The sequence below is a fragment of the Camellia sinensis genome, chromosome 10 (assembly GCF_055761805.1).
Source record: "Camellia sinensis isolate YWXY chromosome 10, ASM5576180v1, whole genome shotgun sequence".
In the NCBI taxonomy this organism is placed as follows: Eukaryota; Viridiplantae; Streptophyta; class Magnoliopsida; order Ericales; family Theaceae; genus Camellia; species Camellia sinensis.
Window position 1 is genome coordinate 91,772,285 of NC_138970.1, and position 26,603 is coordinate 91,798,887.

Genomic DNA, 26,603 nt, shown 5'->3' on the forward strand with positions numbered 1-26,603 from the left:
TAGCATTTTGTACCTCAATCTCAGCATGTTTTAGTCACTGTTTTGACTGATTTTAGCTCTGTTTTGAGCTAGTTTGGTCCTTTGAGGCTTATATTGTGTGGTTGTAGTGCAATCTCCTTCATTAGCTTAATGTTTTAGGCTTTTTAACATGAATTGCATGAGTTGCTTGCATGTTCTAGTGTTATTTTGCACTCCATTTCAGCACTGAAATCTCTGTAATCTTCCTCTATTCTTCACTCTTTCATTTGTTTTGAAAGTGACTTTGAACCCCTTGTTGGCTTGAGTGTGGAATTGAGACCCTTACGCCTAATGGTTTAATTCCTTCGGAAGTTCATTACCAACAGCATGAGGCCTCTTTCATGCCCAAGGTACTTGTGGTTTAAGCCCTGTTTCCATTAGAGGACACTCACCTTTTGGACTAACCAATTAAAGAATGGATTAGTAATCTAAAATTGGTAAACAAAAATGACAAAGTAAAAGAGGCAAAATAAACATCTTGTGTTGCATTGGATGTGTTAAATCAGACGTTATATTGAACACAAGAAAGATTGGAGCATTTCATACTTAAAGTGATGAAATGAGCCAATCTCCTTGGTCTCCATTGCCTTTGATCACACATGATAAAGTAATCGTCTTGAGTCTTGTTTTTGCATACAATGAAGTTGTACTTCTTGGTTTTTTGGCCATCATGCATTGAAAATGCTTGGTTGGTGGTTTTGGAGCCAAGAATTACACTCCTTTGACCTCTTGTAATGATAAGGAGGGTAATAAGACACATACTCCTTGAGAATACACTGCTTTGCCTCTGTTTGCTCTCTGTTGCAACAAAAAAGAGAAGTTCAACACCTATCGGCCACCAGTAATGGCCGACAGCCACCAATAGTGGCCGACCGACCACCAGTTGTAGCCGACCGGCCATCAATGAAAAGTTTGTTTAGTATGTTCCTGAGGTGGAGCAGAGGTGTGCTGGAAGTTAGTGTAATTTTCAGTGGTCAAAGAAAATGAAAACAGAGGCGTCTAATGGCAAGGTGGTGGATTTTCGAGAGGAAGTCAACTGAGCATGCATGCCTCCCTCGCCCTCGAGGCCATTTAATTGCTTTAATTAGTTAGCATAGCTAATTATTCAATTCAAGTATTGTAAGTAATTAGCTTAGATAGTTAATTAATTAATTGCTTTAATTAGCTTAGCATAGCTAGTTATTTACTTTGGTTTGTAATAATTAGTTAACTAGAATAGTTAATTGATTTCGTGTTGTAATAGTTAGCTTAATTAGCGTAGTTGGTTAGCTTATTTATTCAAACCCTCCTTCGTGAGGGCATGATGTTGTAATAAGTGTGCATGCGTGTGCGCATGTCTTCCAACCCCACGTCTTTCTCCCTTTTATTTAACCGCTTTCGATGGCTAGATTAGGGACATTTTTTATTAGCATACCTTATGCTCGCATGTTTGCATCCATTCATTTGTCTTGCATGCACCGAGGCTCGTCGCATCATTCAAACTGCATTGTTATTTCAATACTTCTTTGAATACATGTCTCAAAGTATGCTATCAAAGTGTTGCAAATACCATGATTAGATAGCCGAGCCTATTTAGTCACATCATTGCATGTGTTGCATTAGCCATTTAGCATAGTTAGGATCATACATTTTTTTCTAACTAGCTTTTGTTTTGGCTTGGAGTACTCGGTGAGCTTTTACGCTTTAGCATACTTGCATGAGTGCGAATGATGTCATGTTTCGCATGCTTGCCATGAGGCTATGTGCTTATTTGCTAAACTGCATGAATGTCTGTGGATGGAGGCTTATTGTTTGAATTGGAACAGTTCAACGAATGTGAGTTTTAAGTCCGCTTTGCAAAGTGGCAAATCATGTTTTAAGCCCACTTGAGGATGGCAAATTCGAACCATTTTCAAAAGCAAACATGAGTTGAAATGTTCCAATTCTTACAATTTTAGTCTATACTTTCTTGTGTGCGTCACATAGTAAAGTTAGTTAATAATCGGAATAAGAACACTTGAGGTTTATAAATCAACATATCATCATTAGTAGAGGCCGATCTTTGATCGGGCGAGCGAGGGTGCTCATTTCAGGACCTTCCCCTCTCATACTCAAGTTCCTGAGCCGAGGCAATTTTGGTGATAACAGACACGTGGCCTTTGGCACGAGTCAGGATTTCCTAAATTTGCCAAAAATAAAATATTTAGGTGGCGAGTCTGTAATTTGGCAAAGTAGTCTAATTTTGGCATTATTTGATCTAAAATCGATTTTCCAAAAAGATTTGTCGGATTGGACTCTTTGGTGTTTATCAGTTTCACATTGCACTTTGTGAGATTAGATTCAGAACCGTGACAGGAGTCCGAACTGTAGGACCAATTCGAGCTCTCCAAAAGGGGATGCGAATTACATTATTCATTTTTAAAGCTATAATAATGTCTAATAGAAATATAGTTCACGCTGCTAAATGACCTACTTAGACTAAGATAATTTTATAATCAATGTTTCAAATGACAAATTTATGGAAAAAAATGAATGTATGAACTTAGGTATTAGATAGTTATCATATTCAAAATTTTTGTTAGTTATAACTCCGTATTATATTTTTAATTTATAAGAAATTTTTATTTTATAATACAAAAATGAATATAATAAATTATTTAAATTATACATTCCCGTGCATAGCACGGGTTGCTACTAGTGTATATATATATATATATATATGTATAAAAGGTCTCATATTAGAAACTTGCTTTGAGTCTCAAAAAAGGCAGAGTCAACCCTGTTTAAAGATGGTTAGGCAATAGATGTTATTTAATTTTGTTAGGCATATTGTATTTTGATGATTGTTTTTTTTTATTTTGTTTTGATTCTAGTTTTGATTTATTTGAAAGAGTTAAAATTAATTGAATTCTTATAATTTATTCCATCATATTTTCATCTATGTTTTTATCCTAATCATGCCATATGGAGTCCAAAATGAGGCTTAAATTGGTACCAAACTAGTGCATCATAACAGCAATAGAGAGCAGCCACCGAAGGAGACCAACCCATTAAGGGGCGGTAATCTGGTCGGACGACCAGGTAGTGGATCGGTTAAGGCAAAATTGCTCTGTTTTGTTCTACTACAAGGGACATCCGAGTGGACATTCGAACAAACAACCCGTGGAGGAATTTCAACCCAGTTTAGCTCCAGTTCAGTTCTGCTTCACTCCGACTGTTAGACCAGCAGTATACTCGACGACTACGGTAGTCATCCTTGATGACTGGACACAATCGGACATCCAGGCAGATGTCCCACAAAAACAAAGCTTGGCTTTGGACATCTGGGCTGACGTCCCTCTATGAAAGCTACTTATATCAGTAACATACAGTGAAGTAAAAAGAAATGTTTTCTTCATCATTCAACGGACAATACACACTTGGGTGATAGAGATATTTTGAGAAATAAATTATATATCATCCTCAACCATCACCAGCCCATCACTCAATAGGAAGAAGATGATGGGCTCTGTTAGACACAAACAGAGCACTTACCTCTGTTATATACAAAGGCTTGGGAAATGAAGAAGACACATTGATGCACAGAGCTAGAAAGCAACGTGCCAAACATTTTTCAATCCTTCATCAATCACATATTCTCTATCTCTCTAATTTTCTAAAGAGTTCTTCAACCGAGCTTTCCTTCTCCTACATAAATTACATACTAAGCTCTAGCCTTAAGATTATACTCCTATGAGAGGATTTAGAATAATAATAATAATAAATAAATAAATAAATAATCTGAGCTTCAATATTGTGTATCTCTCTTTGAGAGATTATTGTTGTAGCTTTCTTTGAAAGCAAAAATTTATCATTAATCTTGTAAGAGTGTAGTACACTTAGTGTTCTTGATTCCTTGAGAGTGATTGTGAATCACCTAAAGTTTGCAAGTTTTTAGGCTTTGAAAGTCTGTGTAAAATCTGTGGAGGATTATTCCATTTGCGAAGAAGTTTCTAGCACCCCTTGTGAAGGTAGATGATAGTGGAAAATCTCAAGCGAAATTTGAGGAGTGGATGTAGGCTTGGTTGAAACTAAACCACTATCAATCTGTTTGCCTCATCTTCCCTAATCTCTTTAATTCCTCAACTACTATAGCTATCTGATATTCTTCATTCATGGAGTGTTAGAGTTATAATAGCTTTTTATTTTATTTTTTTATTTTTATTTTTATTATCTAAATCATAGTCTGTTATGTCAAAAATCATTCACTGCATTTTTGTTTAACTACTTCATTGTTAAGTTCTTCATTGTGCTTAATCATTAACTGTTATTCGTCATCTATCTTTTATTAATTATTTGTTGCACTAGTTGCAATTTTTATTGAGGTATTATCAATTTTTATTTATAGAAATCCAATTCACCCCCCCGGCCTCTTGGATTGCCTTTTAGGTAACAATTGATATCAAAGCCTAGACTCTTGCTTAGATTTTACCATCTTAAAGTTTTCAATCCATGGCAACCATAAATAGTACTAGCATTGTTGAAGGTCAAGCCACCAATAGGCCCACCCTTATTTAATGGAAATAACTATAGTCATTGAAAAGATAAGATGACCATATATCTTCAAGCCACATATTATGCTATGTGGATTATAGTCACTAAAGGACCAAAAATCCATACCAAATTAGTAAACAACATTAGTGTACCTAAAATTGAAGATGAATGTGATGAGAAAGATCATAAATTGTTGCAAGTCAATGCCAAAGCCAAACTCACCCTTGTATGTGGTTTAGACTCTAAGGAGTATAATAGAATATCTAGTTGTGACTCTATTAAAGAAATTTGGGACAAACTTGAAGTAACTTATGAAGGCACCAACCAAGTAAAAGAATCTCGTATTGATATACTTGTTCATAGTAATAAATTATTTAAAATGAAATATGATAAATCTATTTCAAGCATGTTTACTAGATTTACTGAAATTGTAAATTCTTTGAAATCTCTTGGCAAAATCTATACTAACAGTGAGTTGGTGAGAAAAATTCTTAGGTGTTCATCAAAGAATTGGTAAGCTAAAGTCACAACCATTATTGAAGCAAAGAACTTCACAACTCTTGGATTAGTTGAGCTCATTGGTTCTCTTATGACTCATGGAATCACTATGAAAGAACATGAGAATGATGAGGATAAAAAGAAGGATGAAATTGCTTTCAAAGCCTCATCTTATGAAGAGGAAAATGAAAATTCTAGTGAAAATGAAGCTTATGTTATGTTCAGTAGAAATCTCAAGAAGTACTACAAGAAAAACAATCATGGAAGGCGAAGACCTTTCAAGAAAGAGTACAACAAAGATGACATCCAAAAGAAAGAACCTATCATTTATTATGCGTGCAAAAATCTGGGACACATTAAAATGGATTGTCCAAAATTGAAGAAACCTGGAAAAGACCACAAAAGAAACAAGAAGGCCACCATAGCAGCTTGGGGAGAGAGTGATGATGATAGTTCAAATGATGAAGCCGAAAATGATGAAGTATCAAACTTGTGTCTCATGGCTCTAGGACAAGAAGAATCCACTCAAGATAAGGTAACTTTTAATTATGAAGAACTTGAGAGTGCTTTCAATGAATTACATGATGAGTTTAGAAAAGTATGTGCCAAAAATAATGTGTTGAGTAAATTAGTTGCATCTTTATCTAACAATGTGAATGAATTGAAGAAAGAGAACCTTATTTTGAAAAATGACCTTAACACCATTTCTAGTGAGAAAATTGTTTTGAAAAACAATGTTGATGATTTAAATAAAACTCTTGAAAATTTTGTAAAGGAAAAAGATAATCTCAACAAACTTCTTGGATATGACCCTTTTAAGAAACAAAAGAATCTCAAAACAATTTTTGAAAAAGTACCTCCTATGACACACCTTCATATTACTTGTCATTATTGTAGGAAGAAAAACCATTATATTTCTTTTTGTCTATTCAATAAGAATATGAACATGGGAATTAAAAAGATTTGGATTGTAAAAGGTACTAACCGTACTAACCAAGAGGACCCAAGAAATCATGGGTACTAAAATCCAACATTTGATTGGCTTATTGTAGGTATACCTTAAGTCCAAAGCTAAAAAAGGAAGGTGGTATGTTGATAGTGGATGCTCTAGACACATGACTGGAGACAAATCTTTCTTCACCACTCTATCATCCATTTGTCACTTTCGAAGACAATAAGAAAGGAAAAATTATTGGTATTGGTAGTATCGATATCTCTTCTAACTCTTCTATTGAAAATGTTCTCCTTGTAGATGGACTTTAGCATAATTTATTTACTATTAGCCAATTATGTGATAAGGGAAACCGAGTTATTTTTGATAAATCACATTGCACAATTGATCACAAAGCACTATTTATTGATAATCACCTTGATAATGTTTATGTTTTTCATCTCAATGATCTCTATACTAGTGATGTTAAATGTTTATATGCTAATAATGATAGTAGTTGTTATGACATAGAAGACTTGGTCGCGCTCATATGGATTTAATTGCTAAACTTTTGAGAAAAGATTTGGTCGTTGGACTTCCAAAAATTAAATTTGAAAAAGATCGACTCTGTGGTGCTTGTCAACAAGGAAAACAAATTAAAACTTCTTTTAAATCAAAATCTCATATTTCCACCACTAGACATTTACAATTATTGCATATTGATTTATTTGGTCCCTCAAGGACATCTAGTCTTGGTGATAAACATTATTGTCTTATTGTTGTTGATGATTTTTCAAGATTTACAAGGGTTATGTTTTTAGCACACAAAGATGAAACCTTTTCTTCTTTCACAAAATTGTGTCGCAAAATTCAAAATGAAAAATGTTTTCTTATTACTAATATTCTAACCGACCATGGTAGAGAATTTGAAAATGAAAATTTTGAATTATTTTGTGATGAGTATAGTATTAGGCATAATTTTTCAGCACCTAGATCCCCTCAATAAAATGGTGTAGTAGAAAGGAAGAATAAAACCTTAGAAGAAATGAGTAAAACTATGCTTTGCGAAAATAACCTTCCTAAATATTTTTGGGCCGAGGTCGTTCACACCGCTTGCTATACTTTAAATTGTGCCTTGATTCAACCAATTCTCAGAAAGACTCCTTATGAAATTTGGGATGATAGAAAGCCCAACATTAGTCACTTGCATGTATTTGGTTGTAAATGTTATGTGCACAATAATGGTAAGGACAATTTGGGTCAATTTTATTCAAAATCAGATAAAGCAATTTTTCTTGATTACTCTGTCTAGTAAAGCTTATCGTGTTTTTAATAAAAGAACTCTTGTTGTTGAAGAATCTATACATGTTGTGTTTGATGAAACCAACATTTCTTCTCCAAAGCAAGTTGTTAGTGATGATTTTGTAGAATTGGAAACAAATGTGGAAGATTCAAGCATCTACAAACAAAATGACCAACCATGTGAAGTGAACAAAGAAGATGAACAACCTATTTTCCCCCCTCAAGAAGAAGGTGGAAACAACGATAATTTGCCACAAGAATGGAAGTTTGTTCATAATCATCCTAAGTATTTAATCCTAGGTGAACCCACCAAAGGTGTTGCTACTCACTCTTCATTTATAAATATTTGTGGTAACTTAGCTTTTCTTTCACAGATTGAGCTAAAGAATTTTCAAGAAGCCGAATTCGATGAACATTGGATGATGGCTATGTATGAAGAGCTCAACTAATTTGAGAGAAACAAAGTTTGGAATTTAGTGCCAAGGCCTAAAGATCATTCCATTAATGGAACAAAATGGATCTTTGAAAACAAACTTGATGAATCCAGTACCATTATTAGAAATAAAGCTAGACTTGTAACACAAAGGTACAATCAAGAAGAATGTATTGATTTCGATGAAACCTTTTCTCCGGTTGCTAGATTAGAAGCCATTTGCATGTTACTTGCATTTGCATGTTTTAGAGATTTCAAACTTTATTAAATGGATGTAAAAAGTGCATTTTTACATGGTTTAATAAATGAAGAAGTATATGTCAAACAACCTCTTGGTTTTGAAAATCATGCTTTTTCAAATCATGTGTTTAAACTCTTAAAAATCTTATATGGTTTTAAACAAGCACCTCGTGCATGGTATGAATGCTTTAGCAAATTTTTGATTGAAAATGATTTTACTAGAAGAAATATTGACACAACCCTTTTTGTTAAAACCAAAAATGATGATCTACTTGTTGTGCAAATATGTGTGGATGGCATTATATTTTGTACTACTAATGAAACTTTGTGTAAGGATTTTGCTAAGTGTATGCAAGGTGAGTTTGAGATGAGCATGATAAGAGAGCTTACTTATTTCCTTGGGCTTCAAACCAAACAAGTTGAGGAAGGGATTTATATGAACCAAGCTAAGTATGTAAAGGAGCTACTCAAAAAGTTTGGTATGAATGAATCAAAAATAACTAGAACACCCATGAGCACATCAATTAAGCTAGATAAGGATGAAAAGGGTAAGTCCATTGATCAAACAAAATATCAAGGTATGATCAGCTCACTTCTCTATTTAACTACAAGTAGACTTGACATTATGTTTACTGTTTACATGTGTGCTAGATATCAATCAAATCCTAAAAAATACACCTTAGTGCTGTTAAAAGAATTTTTAGATATCTTGTTGACACTCAAAATTTGGGACTGTTTTATCTGAGAGGTGTTACATTTGATTTGATTGGTTACTCAGATGCCAACTTTGTTAGGTGCAAACTTGATAGAAAAAGCATTAGCGGTACTTGTTACTTCCTTGGTAACTCAGTAGTATCTTGGTTTAGTAAAATTCAAAATTTTGTTGCTTTGTCAACAGCCGAACCTGAATACATAGCTTCCAGAAGTTGTTGTGCTCAAGTACTATGGATGAAACAATAATTGGCAGACTTTGACTTGCATCATAATCATTGATATGGAAACATTTCCATCACATATCAAAATGGTTTTATGCTCTTGATTGACAACCATGTTGGACTATGCACTGTTATGCTTTTATCATCTCTAATAGTCTTGAATATGATACTAATTTGGGTTCTTATGCTTAAAAGTACCTCATATGTATAATTCATGTTACTTTCTCTTGAGGCATATAAACATATTGCATAAACTTAACATAATGTGCCATTGTTAGAACCTTTTCACTAGAAATCTTTTCTGTTTTGATGCAAACCATCAACTTATGCTTCTTGTTCAATACTTAACCTTAGTATGTTGATTTTCAAAATGTTGCTCAAAATGCTTCACATATCCTAGCTAACAATCTGATATCTATGGTTCTTGCTTGATAATAGATTGTTTACTTGAGATAACATGAATTTTTCATAATGGATGAACTCATTGACTCAAAACAATTGTCATATATTTTCTTGCTAAACAGAATGTGTGCTCCACTCTTAATTATTTGAACTAAATTGTTTTTTTCTCACACTTACTGTTATATCTTTTTGGCTAAACTTGGCAATTTCTTCAAAATTTGATTTGTAGTCTCCTTGTCTGATATATACTAAGCTTGAAAATGTTTGGCATTCTCTTGGCTTCTTTTATACAACAAATCATGGCATTTATCAGGACTTGATGCTACATTGTGAAATCCATCCTTTAATGTGCTTTTGATAATGCCACAGGGGAAGAAATGGAGATGTTTTGTTTTGTTTTGAGATAGATTGGAGGAGAAATGGTGATGTGTGGTTTTGAACTATTAAGGGAGGAATGGTGATGTTTGTTTTGGAATGGTGTTATGTTTTGAAATGGTATCTATCAGGATATCAGAATAAATTTTATTCTAAGGAGTGTTATGCTTTTGGTATCTTAGCCTAGGCCAGATTTTTCTAACTAATCTCCCACATCTATTGTTTGGTATCTTAATATCATATCACGCTATGCATATATTGATTTATGCTAGTATTGTGCTAACATATTTATATATCTAGAAAGAGCAAACATTCAAGGGGAGCATGACTTGAAGAGGAGCTTTCGTCCTTTCAAACAAATCAAAACATCATGGTGTGCCATTATCAAAAACGAGGGAGATTGTTAGACATATTGTATTTTGATGATTGCATTTTATTTTGTTTTGATTTATTTGAAAGAGTTAAAATAATTGAATTCTTATAATTTATTCCATCATATTTTCATCTATGTTTCTATCCTAATCATGCCATTTGGAGTTCAAAATTTGGCTTAAATAGGTACTAAACCAGTGCACCATAGTAGTAGTAGAGAGCAACAGTCAAAGGAGACCAACCCATTGAGGGGCAGTCAATCGGGCAGACGATCAGGTGGTCGACTACTACAAGGGACATCCAGGGGGACATCCGGGCAAACATTCGGGAGAATGTCCAGGCGGATGACCCATGGAGGAATTTCGACCCAGTTCAGCTCCAGTTCAGTTCTGCTTCGCTCCGACTGTTAGACCAGCAGTATGTTCGATGACCGAGGTAGTCATCATTGAAAATCAGACACAATCGGACATCCGAGCGGATAGAAACAAAGCTTGGCTTTGGACATTCGGGCGGACGTCCCTCTATGAAAGCTGCTTATATTAGTAACAGAGCAGTGAACTGAAAAGAAATGTTTCTTTATCATTCAACAAACAAAACACACATGGGTGACAGAGATACTCTGAGAAATAAATTATATATCATCCTTAGCCATCACCAACCCATCACTCAACGGGAAGATGATGATGGGCTCTGTCAGACACAAATAGAGCACCCATCTCCGTTATATACAGAGGCTTGGGAAATGAAGAAGACACACTGATACATAGAGCAACAAAGCAACATGCTAAACATTTTTCAACCCTTCCTCAATCACATATTCTTCATCTCTCTGATTTTCTGAAGAGATCTTCAGCTGAACTTTCCTTCTTCTTCAGAAATTATATACTGAACTTTAGCCTTAAGCATATACTCCTGTGAGAGGATTTTTTTTAAAAAAAAAATTAAATAATCTAAGCATCAATATTGTGTATCTATCTTTGAAAGATTATTATTGTAGCTTTCTTTGAAAACAAAAATCTATCATTCAATCTTGTAAGAGTGCCGTACATTTAGTGTTCTTGATTCCTTGAAAATGATTGTGAATCACCTAAGATTTGCAAGTTTTTGGACTTGGAAAGTCTGTGTAAAATCTGTGAAAGATTGCTCCATTTGTGAAGAGGTTGCAAGCACCTCTATGAAGGTAGAAGATAGTGGAAAATCTCAAGTGAAGCTTGAGGAGTGGATGTAAGCTTGGTTGAAGCTCAACCATAATAAATTTATTTGCCTCCTCTTCCCTAATCTCTTTTATTCCTCAACTGCTATAACTATCTGATGTACTCATTGTGTTACTGATATAGCTGTTATAGTATTTGTTGTTTTTGTGCTAATCATCAACTCTCTTCTCTCACCTCATATTGCCATCTGATACTCTTCATTCATGGAGTGTTAGAGTTATAATTGCTTATTTATCTAAATCATAATCTGTTAAGTTAAAAATCATTCACTGCATTTTTGTTTAGTTACTTCACTGTTAAGTTCTTCATTGTGCTTAATCATTAACTGTTATTCATCATCTATCTTCCGTTAATTATTTGTTGCACTAGTTGCAATTTTTATTGCGGTATTATTAATTTTTATTTGTAGAAATCCAATTTATCCCCCCTCTTAGATTACTTTTTAGGTAACAAATTTGTTTTAAATCTAAGCATTAACAAATTTAATTGTTAGCCTATGTGCGTTTTAAATTGAAAAATTAACAAAATTTGTGAACTCAAGAAACAAATTGCACATATATATATATATATATATTTCATTATTTTTGCGTGAATTTGGTTGTTGCGACCGACCAATAAGTCCTAATAGTTGGATTTAATTTCCATCAAGTCTTATTGAAAATAAGTCCTAATAAAATCGTTACTAAAAATAATTTTTTTAATGATTTTTTGTATATGTCGATTTTGATAAATTGTCGCTAAAACTTACAATTAATAACACTTTTCTGTGATGAATTTTTCAAATTGTTCGGTGAAAGTTGAAAATTAGTGACTTTTGTGACAATTTTTTTAAACTGTCGCTAAAACTCATAATTAGTGACATTTTTTGTGATGAAATTTTCAAACTTTTGCTAAAAATTAACAATTAGTAACGCTTTTTAATAATTTTTGATGAAAAATGTCATTAATTTTCACAGGACCTATTGGACAATAAATTCATCTATTATAACGTATACGTAAGTGTCCCTTATTTTTATTTATGAATAATTATATACATACTAACAATCTTACTAAAAATGTAAGAGGCCAAATATGATTGATTGTCAAAAAAAAAAAAAAATATTAACATTTAACCATCCAATAATGTTTGGAATAATGTTTGGAATTGTATTTTTTAAAAAAGATTGTTATTTATTGAATTTTGTTGTGAATATTTTTGCAACCATTACAATGTTTTATAAGTTAAGCGAAGATGAGATATTTTGAAAATAAAAACATGCAAAAAGCATTGCAAATAGATAACAACAAATAGAACTTACATGTGGAGTCTAACACAATAATATGTAGATTTCATATAGAAACTCTATTAATTAACTTTTTCCATTTTCCCAAATTGCCTACAAACAAAAAGTAATCAACATTTATAATTTAAAAAATTGTATTGCCACCTACCTATAAAAGATATGTGAACAAAAGTTGCAGCCGTAATTAATAACCAAAACAAAATTTAATATATATATATATATATGCGTGGTATTCCGGAAGTATTTTGTAATTTTCCCTCTACTTCTAGCTGGCTCATGTAGCTACCCTTTCAAGATAAATATTCAATGATATTGTTTAAAGGAGATTAGTTTAGTTAATGAGAAGATTAAAGAATATGGTGGGTAGGAATTCTAACAAGGTTCAGTTAGAGATTGATTGTAAGGTTAGAAATTGTAAAAGTAGCTAAGTGAAGGGGAATACAAAAATATGACTGAGAAGGGAACTAGAAACGGAAGTTACAAGTGGTTAAGAAGGGGAGTAAAATGATTCAGAGGAAGTGCCTAATACGGGCAGGTTCGGGAAAAGAGGTCAATGCTACTCTTCAAAAAATTTCCATTTCATTCTCCAATTTACTTTTGATTTTAACAAATTTTAAATAAATTTCAATATGTAATTGTGAATTAGAAATTTTAGTTGTTATGTCATTGGAGAAAATATAAAATAAAAGTATATATATTTATCTTTTATGCTAAAAATAATTTTTATAATGGGTAACTTATATTTAATTCTAATATACTTTTATTAAAATCTCACTTTCATCATTATAGCAGTCAACTCTTTACACTTTAAATCAAGTTTCATCCTTATGTTTATCTATCTATTGTTAATAAAGCAAATAGAAATTGATAGTGGGGGCACTAAAGTGAGATTTCGGAGAAAGTGTAAAGACTAAAATAAGATTTTAATAAAAGCGTAAGAGTGTTAATGAGACAATAAAAATGTCATACATGATTCAAATAACAAATTACAATAACTTTGTTAACGGTAGATGGATAGAAAGATAAGATTGTAACTTGACTTAAAGTGTAGAGGATTGATTATTATAATTGAAAGTTTAAGGTCTAAAGTAAAATTTTGATAGAACTGCAGTGGTGTTAAGTATAATTAACCTTTTTTATAATTCACTTAATTTTTTTTTTGCTCTAAATGTTAGAGATCGATCACAAGATGATGTTAATACCTAAAATAAAATATTACCGATTACAATTTAAATGACAACAATTTATTGACGTAATCCCAACTATTTTTTCTTTTAAATTTTAAAATAATTTTTTAGTACGGCATAAGTAAAACATTCGATGATCACCCACTATGAATTGAAAAAATCAACAATCTTTGATCATTCGTCACATGCACATTTGCCATGTGTTTAAGGGGTGATTATTCAGTACTCGCGGAATATAGACACGTGGTATTTTATAAGATTTTGATTAGTATGGACACGTGGTATTCTATAAAATTTTGATTAGTGGAGAGGCGTAAAGATCCATAATTTATATTGAAAATGGAGAAACAATATGAAATTAAATAATTGATGATCGATTTAGAGTATAACCAGATAATATTTTGAAAATATTAAATAATTTCCTGTGTCTAAGTGCGCCTGTAAAGCGCCACAATGCTCCCAACTACTCGCGGACGCGCATGTGCGAATAACATCGGTGTGGAACATATAAATACACACTAGCATGGCCTTTGATTCTCTTTAAATTAAGAGAATCTTTCGTGTCGTCATTTCTTAAGGCATTACTTTGTCCTATTTTTCTTATGTGGGACTGGATTTTGTAAAAGTAGGTTTGTCCTCTTTTTCTTATGTGGGACTGGATTTTGTGGGACTGGATTTTATAAAAGTAGGTTTGTCCTCTTTTTCTTATGTGGGACTGGATTGTATAAAAGTAGGTTTAAAAAAAAAGAAGGAAAGTTTTAAAACCCCAAAAAACAAACAACTTTTAAATATTTTGAAAATATTTTAACAGTAAGACATATTGAGAACTACAATTGAGAAAGCCAATCTGTCAACATGATATGCACAAGTAGTGAGGGAAAATGTCTATGTACCAATTGGTCATTTTTTGTGTTGAAAATTTCATTCTAGAGATTGAGTGGGTTGAATGTTCGGTGTTATATGTGGTTTATAATCAATGGGATTGGGTTTTGAATTTCTTTGTGAGTTGCAAATCCGTGACACAATATACAAGATTAAAGCGCACACGATTGCACATAAACTAGTTATGTCGATCAAGTAACTTGGAGCTAGAGTTTGACAATGGCTAGCTGGGGATAGTAAATCGGCAAAGTTTAAGAGAGATTGACACGGATAAGGAAAAACATTTATAAGTATGGACTGCTCTGGGATGTGAGTAGATAGAATCTTTGTCTGAATATGGAGTCATGCAACTTGACTAGATTAAGTAAGGCTTTGTTTGGCAGCTCTCATAAGCTGGCTTATAAATTCATTTCACTTATTTAAAAAAAAAAAAAAAAAACATTTTAAGTCATTTGACATGCCCATTTCTCACCAAAAAACTAATTTTAGACTTGTGTGAATTGCACCACAATGAGTTTTTTACCTTCTCATATGGAAGTCCCATTATAAATGACAAATCCTTGTCTCTTATGCATGATATCTTATTTTTATGGTGGATGCATGTTCTAACTCAGCTGAACTTAATTGATTTGATTTATTTTGGCACTATCTAATTAATTCAAGTCAGTGTTTCTTTAAATAAATTGATTTTTATTTCTAAAAGAACTCACCACTTGTGGTATCAGAGCGGTTTCTCTGAAATTTTGTTTTCAAAATTTGATCAGTGACTCAACACTTCATTTGTTGATAGTCATGGAATCAATAGGCTGCAGTAATGATAATAAACAGACATTGGTGGACATTATAGTGTATTTAAAAGAGACTCAATGCCATGAACATGTAAAAATTGTTAACATTTAATCAACAAATGGGCAAAATGGTTGACTACTCATCTCAAGATGATGGTAAGGAAAATGACCTTCCGTTTCTAACAAGTATAATACTTAAGGAAGACGTCTAAGGGGCTGTTATTCCTCTACTAATAATTTTGATTTTGATGAAAATCCAAACTTATCCAAGGAAAAGGAAATGAAAAAAAATAAAAAAAAAAAACAACTATGAAGGTCAAAGACTGAAGCACCTACCACAACCGAAAGTAACATGGTGCGACGAGTTAATTTAGGAGAAAGGAAGGGAAGAACGGGAAATAAAAGCCAAGTTGAGGTTACGTGCAAATCTCCTTCAAGATGACTTCAAACATATATGTCTTGTTTGACGTAATTTATTAGAATTGCTTATAATTTATTTCATATATATATATATATATATATAAAATTTTAAGATTAATATCAACAACTACACCTTCAATATGTAGACAAGCGTAGTCTAAATTAATAAACAAAATTATGATGGCTCAGGGTTTGAAAGGCAAAACAAATTAATATGTAACAGTAAAATGTAACTATATCCAGATTTGCATAATACAAAACAGTAAAATCAACATAGTATGCAACAAATCAGAATTTGGAAGACTAAACAGTACAAAAACAATGAAACAGAGATGTACACAAAACTAATACAAGAGATAATGCAACAAAGGAACTATATGACCGATGAATGCAAACAAAACAGAAATTAAAGCATGCTAAATATAGATTAAAAGAAAACAAAGCCATGTGTAAGAAACAACACACAACTTCAAAAGTATACAAAACAGTGTGTACTCTTGAAGTAATATGTTCATAAATATTTTAATTTGATTGATGTAAATTAAGTAAATGCGTTTATATATTTCATATATTACAGCAAACTTTCAGCTATGGGAGACCGGCAAACTAGAACTCAACCCCCCAAATTTGGTTTGTCACTAACAGTGCAAGGGATCTCAAGTAGAAAATGAAGACAACCCAACTTTTGTTTTCAAAGCATTTGACATCTTCAGAGGGTGTCGAGCACAACTTCAAAAGATTTCACGGTTCCATCAACAATTTCTTAATATAATCAAGAACTTTGTCCACATTAACCGTCCACGCCACTGAAACAGGGGCATATCCTGACCATGGGTTGCTTGAATCCCATCTGTATCAGATTACTAAGATAAATTTAGAAACAATAATGAAAAAGACCAAAATACACCCCCAAAAAAGCATTTTACTTGAAATGGGCACGGAATCCCCTTTCCCCTAATCCCTATCGCTCTATCCCAATGCACTCCCAACCCGATCATTTCTTGAAATTCCCACAAAACATCAATTACATTAGGACATAGGGGCATAGGGATTTGGGAACGGAGTATCCTTGGTCTTTTAAACGTACTTTTGTTCATGGTCCAGCAGTGTGTGCCCCATATATATCCCCTCTGTTCCAACTCGCACAACCCCCTTCTTGTATGTAAAGAGGTCAGGTCGAACTAGTGCCACAAAACTGACTGGGTCATGGAGGAAAATCCCTACATTTGTAAACTTCAATTTGTTATTTTGATTAATGTTTATAACTGACTATGTTGATTAACAATCAAAACAGCACAACTTTGATATTGTCCAATTTATGAACAGAAGTTACCATAGACTCCAAGAGACTCAACATGCCAATCTCTGTAAAATTTGCACATAGTGCTTAACAATTGAGCATGTCTTCCCTCAGACAGCCTCAATTCATCAAGGTCAGCATCTGAAACCGCAAGATAGCTTTAATTTAGGGGAGAAATAGATTCGTTAAAGCATGATACAAAACAAAAACTCTAACAAAGAAAACTAAAAAGGCGAAGCAGGACCTGTCATTATGACTTGTCTTGTAATGTTTATGCCAGTAATAACAATATTTGCCCCAGATGTAAACACAATATCAGCTGCTTCTGGGTCCCCATAAATCTGCAAGTCGGAAAAGGCAAGTGGTGTAATTTGACAGAATGAGAACTTAAACTAGTTTCCATATGGTCAGTCCAAACTGAGAGGGATCAAAGGACTGATAAGCATCTCAAATGTGCCCAAGTCCTAAGACTTCATCTTTAGCAAGCCTCGCCAACCTGACATCCCTTGTAGTTAGGAATCATTACATGGACACTTCTGCGTGTATGAAGTACATTTGTCGGACACTAACACTCATGGGTCAGGATATGAGGTTTGTCTGGCATGTTTAGTTAAACATTCACCTAACAGATATATTTAGTAATTCACATTTATTGTGAAACAAAGTATAAAGTACCCATATTATGCATGAATGCTATAAATGCACCTTGTAAACACCATTTACTCAAGAAAATAAAACAAGTATATAGAGAAATAGAAATATGTTGTCATGTCCCCATATCCTCAACATAATAATTAGTTGAGGACACCAAGACACATATCCGCATGGCAAGCAACAACTACATCAGAGTCCCTGTAACATAGCAACAGAATTCATACTTCACATGCCTGGACTGCACGAGCTACTACTCCAAGGAGTATACAATGCCACTCAAGTGCCTAAGCCAGTAGGCAAGGTTCAGGCATGCCAAAGTGTTCAATGTTCATCACAAGACTCTGGGGGGTCTTGTGACTTAGAGGCTAAAGATGGACGTTCTGCCTTAGCACTATGCACTCACGAGCAAAGCTGACTTAGGCATTCTGTCGAGAGAGAGACCGCATCACAAAAAACTATGTATGGGACCTCGGTAATTGAGATTTGGACAAATCCTAATAATTAAATATATTTCTACCAAATCCTAACAGAATTCTAGGAAATCTTGATAGTTAATTATGGTCACATGCCTAACCTTCTATAAATAGAAGTACATTTTGCAACATAAGCTTCCCCTGCATCACACCCTTTCAAAGATCTCTCTCTCTCTCTCTCTCTCAAATGGATCGACGACCGTGACTCTTCCCCAGATGTCCTCTAAGTCCTTGGTGTCTGATGTGTTTTGCCACTCTCTAATGAACCTTTGACCCCTAGTCAGCCTCTTCACTTTTGTTTTGACTAGCAGCCTACTGATTTATTTACAACAGATGGAGGGGGTTCTTTATGCTTGTCATTTAAGAAAATTTGATCTTTGGGCAGTTCTGATATGGAAAATTTGGAATCACAAAAATCAGGTGCATCACCCGTGACCAAATGCAAGACCCAAAGATGATTTTTTATCGGCAACTGATTATTTACAAGAGCAAGGGAGTGGAGATCAGACCAAATTCTTAATTCCAGCTGAGCACTTACATTTGCTTCAGCAGCAGGATTGACATTTCCCAATGCAAAGAAAGATCCGCCAAGGATGACCACTCTTTTCACCTTGCTTGCAAAGGATGAGTCCTTTTTGACAGCCTGATCAAAACAAAATGCATCTTTAAGATTGATAAAACTTGGAAATGAATGTGATATGCACCACAGTGAACGGAAGGGAAGGATACTAAAACTTACCAAAGCCAAATTTGTCAATGGTCCAAGTGCCAGTATAGATACTTGGCCAGGATATTCAGAAACCATATCCACTAAAAATTCTGATGCAGTCTTCTCAATTTTCTTGGATTTTGGAGGAGGTAAATTTGTGTTCCCTAATCCATCTGAACCGTGAATGAAGTATGCAACATCTGGTGTTCCACCCTGTTTCAAAATGCGTTAAATGCACATGTAGCCTGTGTTTTAATATAGTCCAACTGTGCAGAAAAATATAGATAAACTTGTAAAAGAAGTTACCTTTAGAGGCTCAGGGCTACCCTCTGCCACAGGAGCATCAGGATATCCTGCAATCTCACCCTATCCATTTGCACATCGAAAATAATCATGAAAATGTTCCAAGAACATCAAAGACCACAAATTATGGAAAAAATTATATTTACTGTATAGGAAATTAGAATTAGAATCGACTAATTAATACATACAAGGATCAAAGCATTGCGAGTGGCATCTTCGGTAGTAACATTACCAAATATTGTTGTTAAGCCTAAGACCTCCAGCTGTGGAGTTTGGAATGCCATGAAGATCGCGATGCTATCATCTGTGTAGATCAATGAAGATTCCATTCACATCTCACACATGACAATTAAGTAATTTTTTCCCCTTCTTTTTGTCACTATGAAATAGGAATCTTATTGTGAGAATATGTGTTCTTCTCGGATTAGGAATAAGTGTCCTATGTCTATTAGACTTCTATATATCTCAGTAATGTATTCATGTAGGGTTAGGAATTAGTGGTACTCTATATATGAATACATTACTGAGATATATAGAAGTCTAATAGACATAGGACACTTATTCCTAATCCGAGAAGAACACATATTCTCACACTTATTACATTACGAAAGAGAGAATGTGAGCGCTACTAAGGATAATGGCACAGCAAGAAATGCTATATAAACAAACAAACAGAATTTACAAACTGATGTGAGATTTTATTATATGCCTTCTCTTCAAAACATAAATTGATGTGAAACATAATTACAATAATGCTGTACAAACATAAAATATATATGGTAATTGGATAGAGGACAATATGATTGAATGTGAATCTATGATTTTAAGACAGAGAATCCAAACATATGGTATTTATTTTCAAGACTGTCACAACCATGTAATTGTGATAAATTTTGTATAAAAGTAATTAAGATGCCACCTCAATTTGTTGTCAAGAAGAGTCCCACATTTATTTATAAAAAACTTGTTGAGAGAAAAGAAAAACAAGATTGCCTTGACTATGTCACTCCATTTTTTTTTTTTTCAATCAATAGAAGATTATTCACAATTTTCTAGAGAATTATATCAAATTGGACAATCAACTATGTAAGAATGTCTAACAACATATATCTGGAACACATCCACAAGCTCAACACCAACAATCATTACAGCACTACAACAAGGAACCCCATAATAGGAACTAAATAAACAACTAAAGAAAACCCCCCTAATAGTGAAAAAATAATCAGTCTTCACTTTTGGCAATGATTGACCCTATCAGTAGTGGCCAACTGAGCTCGAAGTGGAGTTAGACCATCTCCAAGCTTCACCAGATCTATCATCAAATTCAAATTTGATGAAAAAGTACCTCTTTTTGTGCTCCAATGGTTTCACCAAACATGTATCAAACTGAGAAAATAGTGAATGTTTCACCAAACTGAGGATCTGGGAACCTTTCACCATTTTACTGTATATGACCGTTGAGGATGGGACCCAATGGACGACAGGCCGGACATCTAGCCAGATGTCCCCCCGGTCATCCTCTTCCTTGAACAATTCATTGAATTTCCAAGCTTATTTGAAGACAAATCAAGAAACTCAAGCTCAGACAAATTCCCAAAAGTAGGCGGGATTAATCCATGGAAGTTATTATATGAAAGGTCAAGCCATTTCAATGCTTTGAGCTCAGTACTGATAGTGACATTACCTTCTAGCCCTCGGCGCATAAGATCGAGCTTTTCGACCATGGAATTGCAGGAGTTACATCCAATGCCAGACCAAGAACAGTAGATGGAATTGCTTTGGGCTCATAAATAGTTTCTCATTTCAAAAACCCACTTGCCTCTCCAAGGATTACTTAATCAATATTCAGAGATTTTGGTAAAAACAAAATCAAGAGCTCACACAAAAAAGACCTGAGCTTCAAAAAAAAAAAAAAAAAAAAAATCACTTTTTAAAGATGACCCATTTTAGAAATCCACAACTCAGCACTTTCTTTATGTTTGGCCAAGAAGAGAAATCCCCAAATCCCTAATGGTTTGGGCTCCGAAGAGAGAGAAGAGTAAGGAGAGCCAAAAGGGTAATAGGAGGAAGAAGAAGAAGAGGAGGTAGAGGGAGGAAGTAGAGTGAGAAGGGAAAGGGGAAGAAGGAAAGAAGGAGGTGGTGGTGATGGTTGATGAGGCACTTTTTATAAAAGGCTCAAGTGCTTTCATAAACGCACCCTGACTTTCAAAGTGCTTCCGTCAATGTCTCTCTCTTCTCTCACTCATTCGCACATATCAAGAACACTCTCACTGTCTCTCTCACTGATGCTCTGCTTTGGACATTCTTCAACAACCTCCATTATCAAGCACCTCTCTCTCTCTCTCTGTGATTGAAGAGTATCCATCAAAGAAAAGTTCTTTGTAAAAATTGAGATACTTGAAGCTATTTGAGAGTGATTATTACAAACAACTAGTAGTAGTAAAAATTGAGATACTTTGGTGCCTCTGTGATGATGATGTGATTGAAGTGGAAGCCATAAGGTCAGAGATTAGCAGGAGAACACTGGCAACTGAACTGAATATGGATATTGATTGGAGTATGAGGGTTGAGACTGCTAAGAAAAGGACTTCAATGGATGTTGGCGGTGGTTCTTTCTTGACTAAGGAGGAGGTTGATGTTTCCACAGACTGGAACAGTGATGAATGCTGCCTTTGTAAGCTAGAACAGTTGCCGGTCGATCGGCCGGACGTTAGCCCAGTCATCCCCCCGGTCGACCTGTGTTTTGATGACAGCACCGTCGAAGTGACTGATATCAGATAGAGGAATTCGTGCTTTTTTTACTCAGATTTGATGAAATATTTGGTGAACCGTTGGAAATGCCCTTTTAGGCACAACACCATGCTATGAAGCTCATGGGGGCATGCCTCAAACCTATTTTGATGATCCAAAACATTCATATAATAGGGTTCATTGAATAAATGATTCATGAAAAAAATTAGGTTAATTGGACATATCTTTTAGAGAACAATTAAAGTCTGATGCGGAAACAATGAACCATTTTTTGCTCCATTGTCCGTTTGCTTCTCGCTTGTGGGTGCTTGTTTGCTCTTTGTTTGGTGTGGTCTGGGTTCAACCTAGGCGAGTCATGGATGTGTTGCAGTGTCGGGGGGTGGTCGAGTTGGCAACCGACGGCGGAAGACTTGGGCAATTGCGCCTTTGTGTTTGATGTGGTCGGTTTGGTTAGAGTGGAATCGACATATTTTTCAAGGTAGTGCTCAATCCAATGCACGTTTAGAGGCTTGGTTTTTGGGTGTTTTGTATAGCTGGATGTCAAGAAGGGCAAATCCAGATTTATTTGCTTTCTTAGATTTTGTTCATCGGTTAGGCTCCCGTTTTGCAGGCCTTGGTTTTGTATTCTTTTGGCATCTTCGTGATGCAGTGGTAATAAAATTTCATTTATCAAAAAAAAAAAAAAAACAATTAAAGTATGATCACGAGGCTACACATATTCAATTAACTTCTTTTATTTTTATTTTTTTTAATTTTTTTATGGATAAGATGTTTGACGAACCCTATTATAAGCGGTTCAGATTATCAAAAACAAGTTCGGGATGAATCCCATGAGGTGTCACGGCACAAGTGCGGTGACAGCACCCACCACATATCCCAACTGAGCTAGTGGACACTTCTTTTTCTTTTTTCTTTTTCTTGTTTGTCAAATAATATGTTTATGATTAATTTTTGTCACAACCACATATGCAGATACTTATGATTGATTCTTGTAAAAAAATAATCATTCGGTTGAAAAACTGGAAATATATAAGCATTCCACTGACATAGAATGCCCCGTTAAAAATTTTTTGCCATTTAAAATCAACTATCATTTTATTACTTAAACCACTTATATTATACACACACACACACACAAAATCCTACCACATTGAACTGTTTATCTATTTTTGCAAGTAGGGGACAACATATCAAAAGGGTATATGGGAGAGAGAATTGAAAGAGATGATGTGACGCCCAATTGACTCAACACTGAAACAGGTAGCTAAGGAATAAAATGGGAAAACAATTATGCAGTGGTGAAAAGAGGGAGAGAGAGAGAGAGAGAGAACATACCAATACCAGGATCTGTATCGATTATGATCTTCTCACGAACAAGTTTCCCGGAACCCATTTCGTTGGGGGTCACAGATGCCATTAACTGTTAACTGTGAATCGAAAAGAGAGGAATATTAGTCTAGCAGGGTTCAGATTTCGGAGCTACCGAATTACATTAATAAATCAAACCTTTCGTCTGCTTTGTTTGTAAGGTCAGCTGCTCTGGTAGACCACTACAACGGACTTGATCGCTGCTGGAAGGTAATGTCAAAAGAGAACGACAAGCATATGTGACTTGATCGTTGACCAATTAAACCATAAAGAGATAGTTAAAAGTTAATTAAAAAAAATTATGTAAAAAATATGAGTGATAATATGATTTATGGTGATTCTATTTATACAAATATTTAACCTCTTTATATTCTCTATCTCATTGCACCACTAAAAAAAGTATAATTTTCATTACACCCCCAATATACTATCAAAATTAATCATAAATTAACTAGTTTATCTTTTTACACCACTAATTTTGGTAACATGGTGCTAAACAATTTACATTATTTGGTATTATATTATCGGAAAAAATAGATCTCTCTAGTATTTTGTTGCTATACATTTAGGCCAAGTTTGGCATGTGGCCAAAAAGTCAAAAAGTTACTCAAAAAGTTAAAAAGTTATCATTATTTACTAAAAGTCAAAAAGTACGGTTGCACAACTCCCAATTCTAATTTTTCTCTGCACACTAATTTATACAATTTTTTAATACACATTTTCCCATAAAAAGTCAAAAAGTTAATCCAAACAACCATATTTTTTTCCTCAACTTTTTAGTCCAAAAATTCAAAAAGTGTACTTATTTAGGACATCCCAAACCACCCCTTACAAAGACACTTTCTTTCAAATAATGATTTTTTAATTTGTGGTGGGCCTGTTCGGTAATACAACACTAATTAATTTGAATTACTCTAGTGCCATGTTACCGGACAATATTTTTTTTTACCAGAATTATGTTGCCGTCCAATTAGATAATAACAAGAAATTAATTTGGGTCACTTGTGAAGTGCATGTTCAGTGATACATTGTTATACAAATGGGATTACTCTAATGTTATGTTGCCAAACTACAATAGAGTTGTCTAGGCCCCCGTTGTTGTACATTGAAAGATTTACTTTTTTCTTGAAGCATCCATAAAAAAATTCATAAATCAAACACGCATCCATAAAATCATACATAAAAAGTATCCATAAAAACATTAAGCCTCGTTTGGGAATAGGCTAATTTAGTAACTTTTTGGCTATTTGGCTAAAAAAGTAGGTAAAAAAAACTTATATGTTTGGTATAACTTTTTGGCTAATTACGAAAAGATGTGCAAAAAGTAGAGAGAAAAGAGAATCTTTGACTTTTTGGTATGAGTTGTTAGCTTTTTGGCTAAAAATGTAACTTTTTGACTTTTTGACTAAAAATGTAAGTCCCCAAACGGGGAGTGTACGAATATCCATAAAGTATCCATAAAATCGGTCATTGTTTGCATCCATCAATTAAACATGCTATCACAATTCGTCTTGGTAATTTGTGAGTAATTTTTCCTCTCTTAATAGAAATAGACGTCCACACTTTTTAGAACCTATCAATCTCAATCGTTCCCCCTTAATCTTCATGTTGCCTTTATAATAATCACTTCTTTTACAAGAAAGTGTAAGTCTTAGTTTTCTGCCATTACCTTCCGCATCTGATGTCTTTATAACAATGACAAATCTAGGCTTTTTCCCAACGTCAGAAGTCCATTTAATTAATGCTTCACGACTAAGAAAAATCTAAAGATAATACATTTATACGTCAAATTATTAATAAAACTCAATACAAATTAAAAATAAGAAGAAATCGTATTTAAAAAAAAAAAAAAAAAAAAAACTTAACAAATCTCGTCTGTAATGAATTCATGACTAGAGTCCACTAATATTGCAGTACTTGCATTGTTGCAATGAATATAAGTATAATCCTTCCAGGAAAAAAAAATTAAAAATATAAAAAAAATGAAACTGAAAATACATAGTAATGAGAAACCGAACAAATAAAAAAAAATTTGGTTTGGGGTTACCGAAAATGTATCTTTTATTTTGTAGTTGGTTACCAGACTTATATTTTTTGTTCAGCAATGTGATGCTAAACTATTTTATTTTGTTCGATTTTGAACCACCGAACGAAAGTTGAATACCAGTCTAGAAAAACGTAACAAAAACCTACCAAATAAATAAAAAAAACTCACCATTTTACTTTTTTGATGGTTCTTCACCACTGTTTCTTCATCTATTATTTTATTTAATGATCAAAATACTAGGATTCTCATTTTTTGAAAAGAGATGTGCAAAAGAAAAGAAAAATTAAGAAAGGAAAAAGAGGAGTGGGAATTGAAGACCAAGAATATAAGGAGATAACAAAATATATTTAATTTTAGTGTTTTCTCCTTAAAGGTAATTTTACACGTGGATAAAATTGGGAGGAAAAAAAAACACTCATATAGAGAATGTAAAGAGGTAAAGTTGTTGTGTAAGTAAAATCACCTTATGATTTAAAATGAGTTAAAAGTTAAAAGATGGTTTTTGGCCGTCTTCCCAAAATAGCCCTAAGGGTGGGCAAATGGCGGTCCAAACCCGTAATAAGATATTTTGTGCCTATCTAAGTCTGGTTAGGTCTTAACATTGAGACTTTATATTTGTCTAAATTCGATTTAAAAAATAATTATAAATCCTAAATCTATAAATCGGGCTATGTGATTAAAAAAATTAAAACATTCGATAATTAAATTTAATTACACATTATATTTCTTAAATAAATATATTGACATTATTATAAATTGAAAGATTTTGAATATAGATTGAAGGATTTCTCAAATAAATTCAATCATATATCACCATAAATGTGAGTTTTAATAAAATTAATAAAGATAAAGTTTAGATCCCAAATATATATATATATATATATATTAATGTATTATAAATAAATAATTAATTAATTAATTAGCAGGCCAAGTTGGGTTGAAAGTATAAATCTCAAACCCAACCTATTAATATTTCGGATTGAAAATGTTGGTCCAGCCTGGCCCTATGGAGTAAAGTAACCTTCCCAAGCCTTAGAAAAATAGAGCTGGGTTAGACGGGTTAACGGGCTGATATCCAACCCTAGTATAAGTGTAGCAGGGCTTGGTTTTACGATAGAAAATTTGTTCACAAGAATACAAATTACTTTCCTTTTTTTTTTTTTTAAACCAATAAATAACCAATGAGATATCTCAAGGTTGGAT

At 33.7% G+C, this 26,603-nt stretch overlaps 1 protein-coding gene across 3 annotated transcripts; it reads right to left on the reverse strand.

Moving 5' to 3' along the window:
* Nucleotides 1–16,300: 16,300 nt before the first annotated feature.
* On the reverse strand, nucleotides 16,301–23,689 carry LOC114322050 (uridine nucleosidase 1). Of its 3 annotated transcripts, none has more exons than XM_082891795.1 (10): nucleotides 23,492–23,689; nucleotides 23,321–23,412; nucleotides 19,420–19,535; nucleotides 19,235–19,294; nucleotides 18,959–19,141; nucleotides 18,758–18,862; nucleotides 17,337–17,433; nucleotides 17,126–17,233; nucleotides 16,880–17,012; nucleotides 16,301–16,642 (listed from the first exon to the last, which is right to left on the reverse strand). In XM_082891795.1, the coding sequence occupies exons 2-10, from the start codon at nucleotides 23,400–23,402 to the stop codon at nucleotides 16,534–16,536; spliced, it is 993 nt and encodes a 330-aa protein (XP_082747921.1). In that variant the 5' UTR covers nucleotides 23,403–23,412; nucleotides 23,492–23,689; the 3' UTR covers nucleotides 16,301–16,533. The 3 variants fall into 3 exon arrangements, with proteins under 3 accessions (XP_082747921.1, XP_082747922.1, XP_082747923.1); XM_082891796.1 differs by having other exon boundaries at nucleotides 19,420–19,610; nucleotides 23,492–23,605; XM_082891797.1 differs by lacking the exon at nucleotides 16,880–17,012.
* Nucleotides 23,690–26,603: the final 2,914 nt, after the last annotated feature.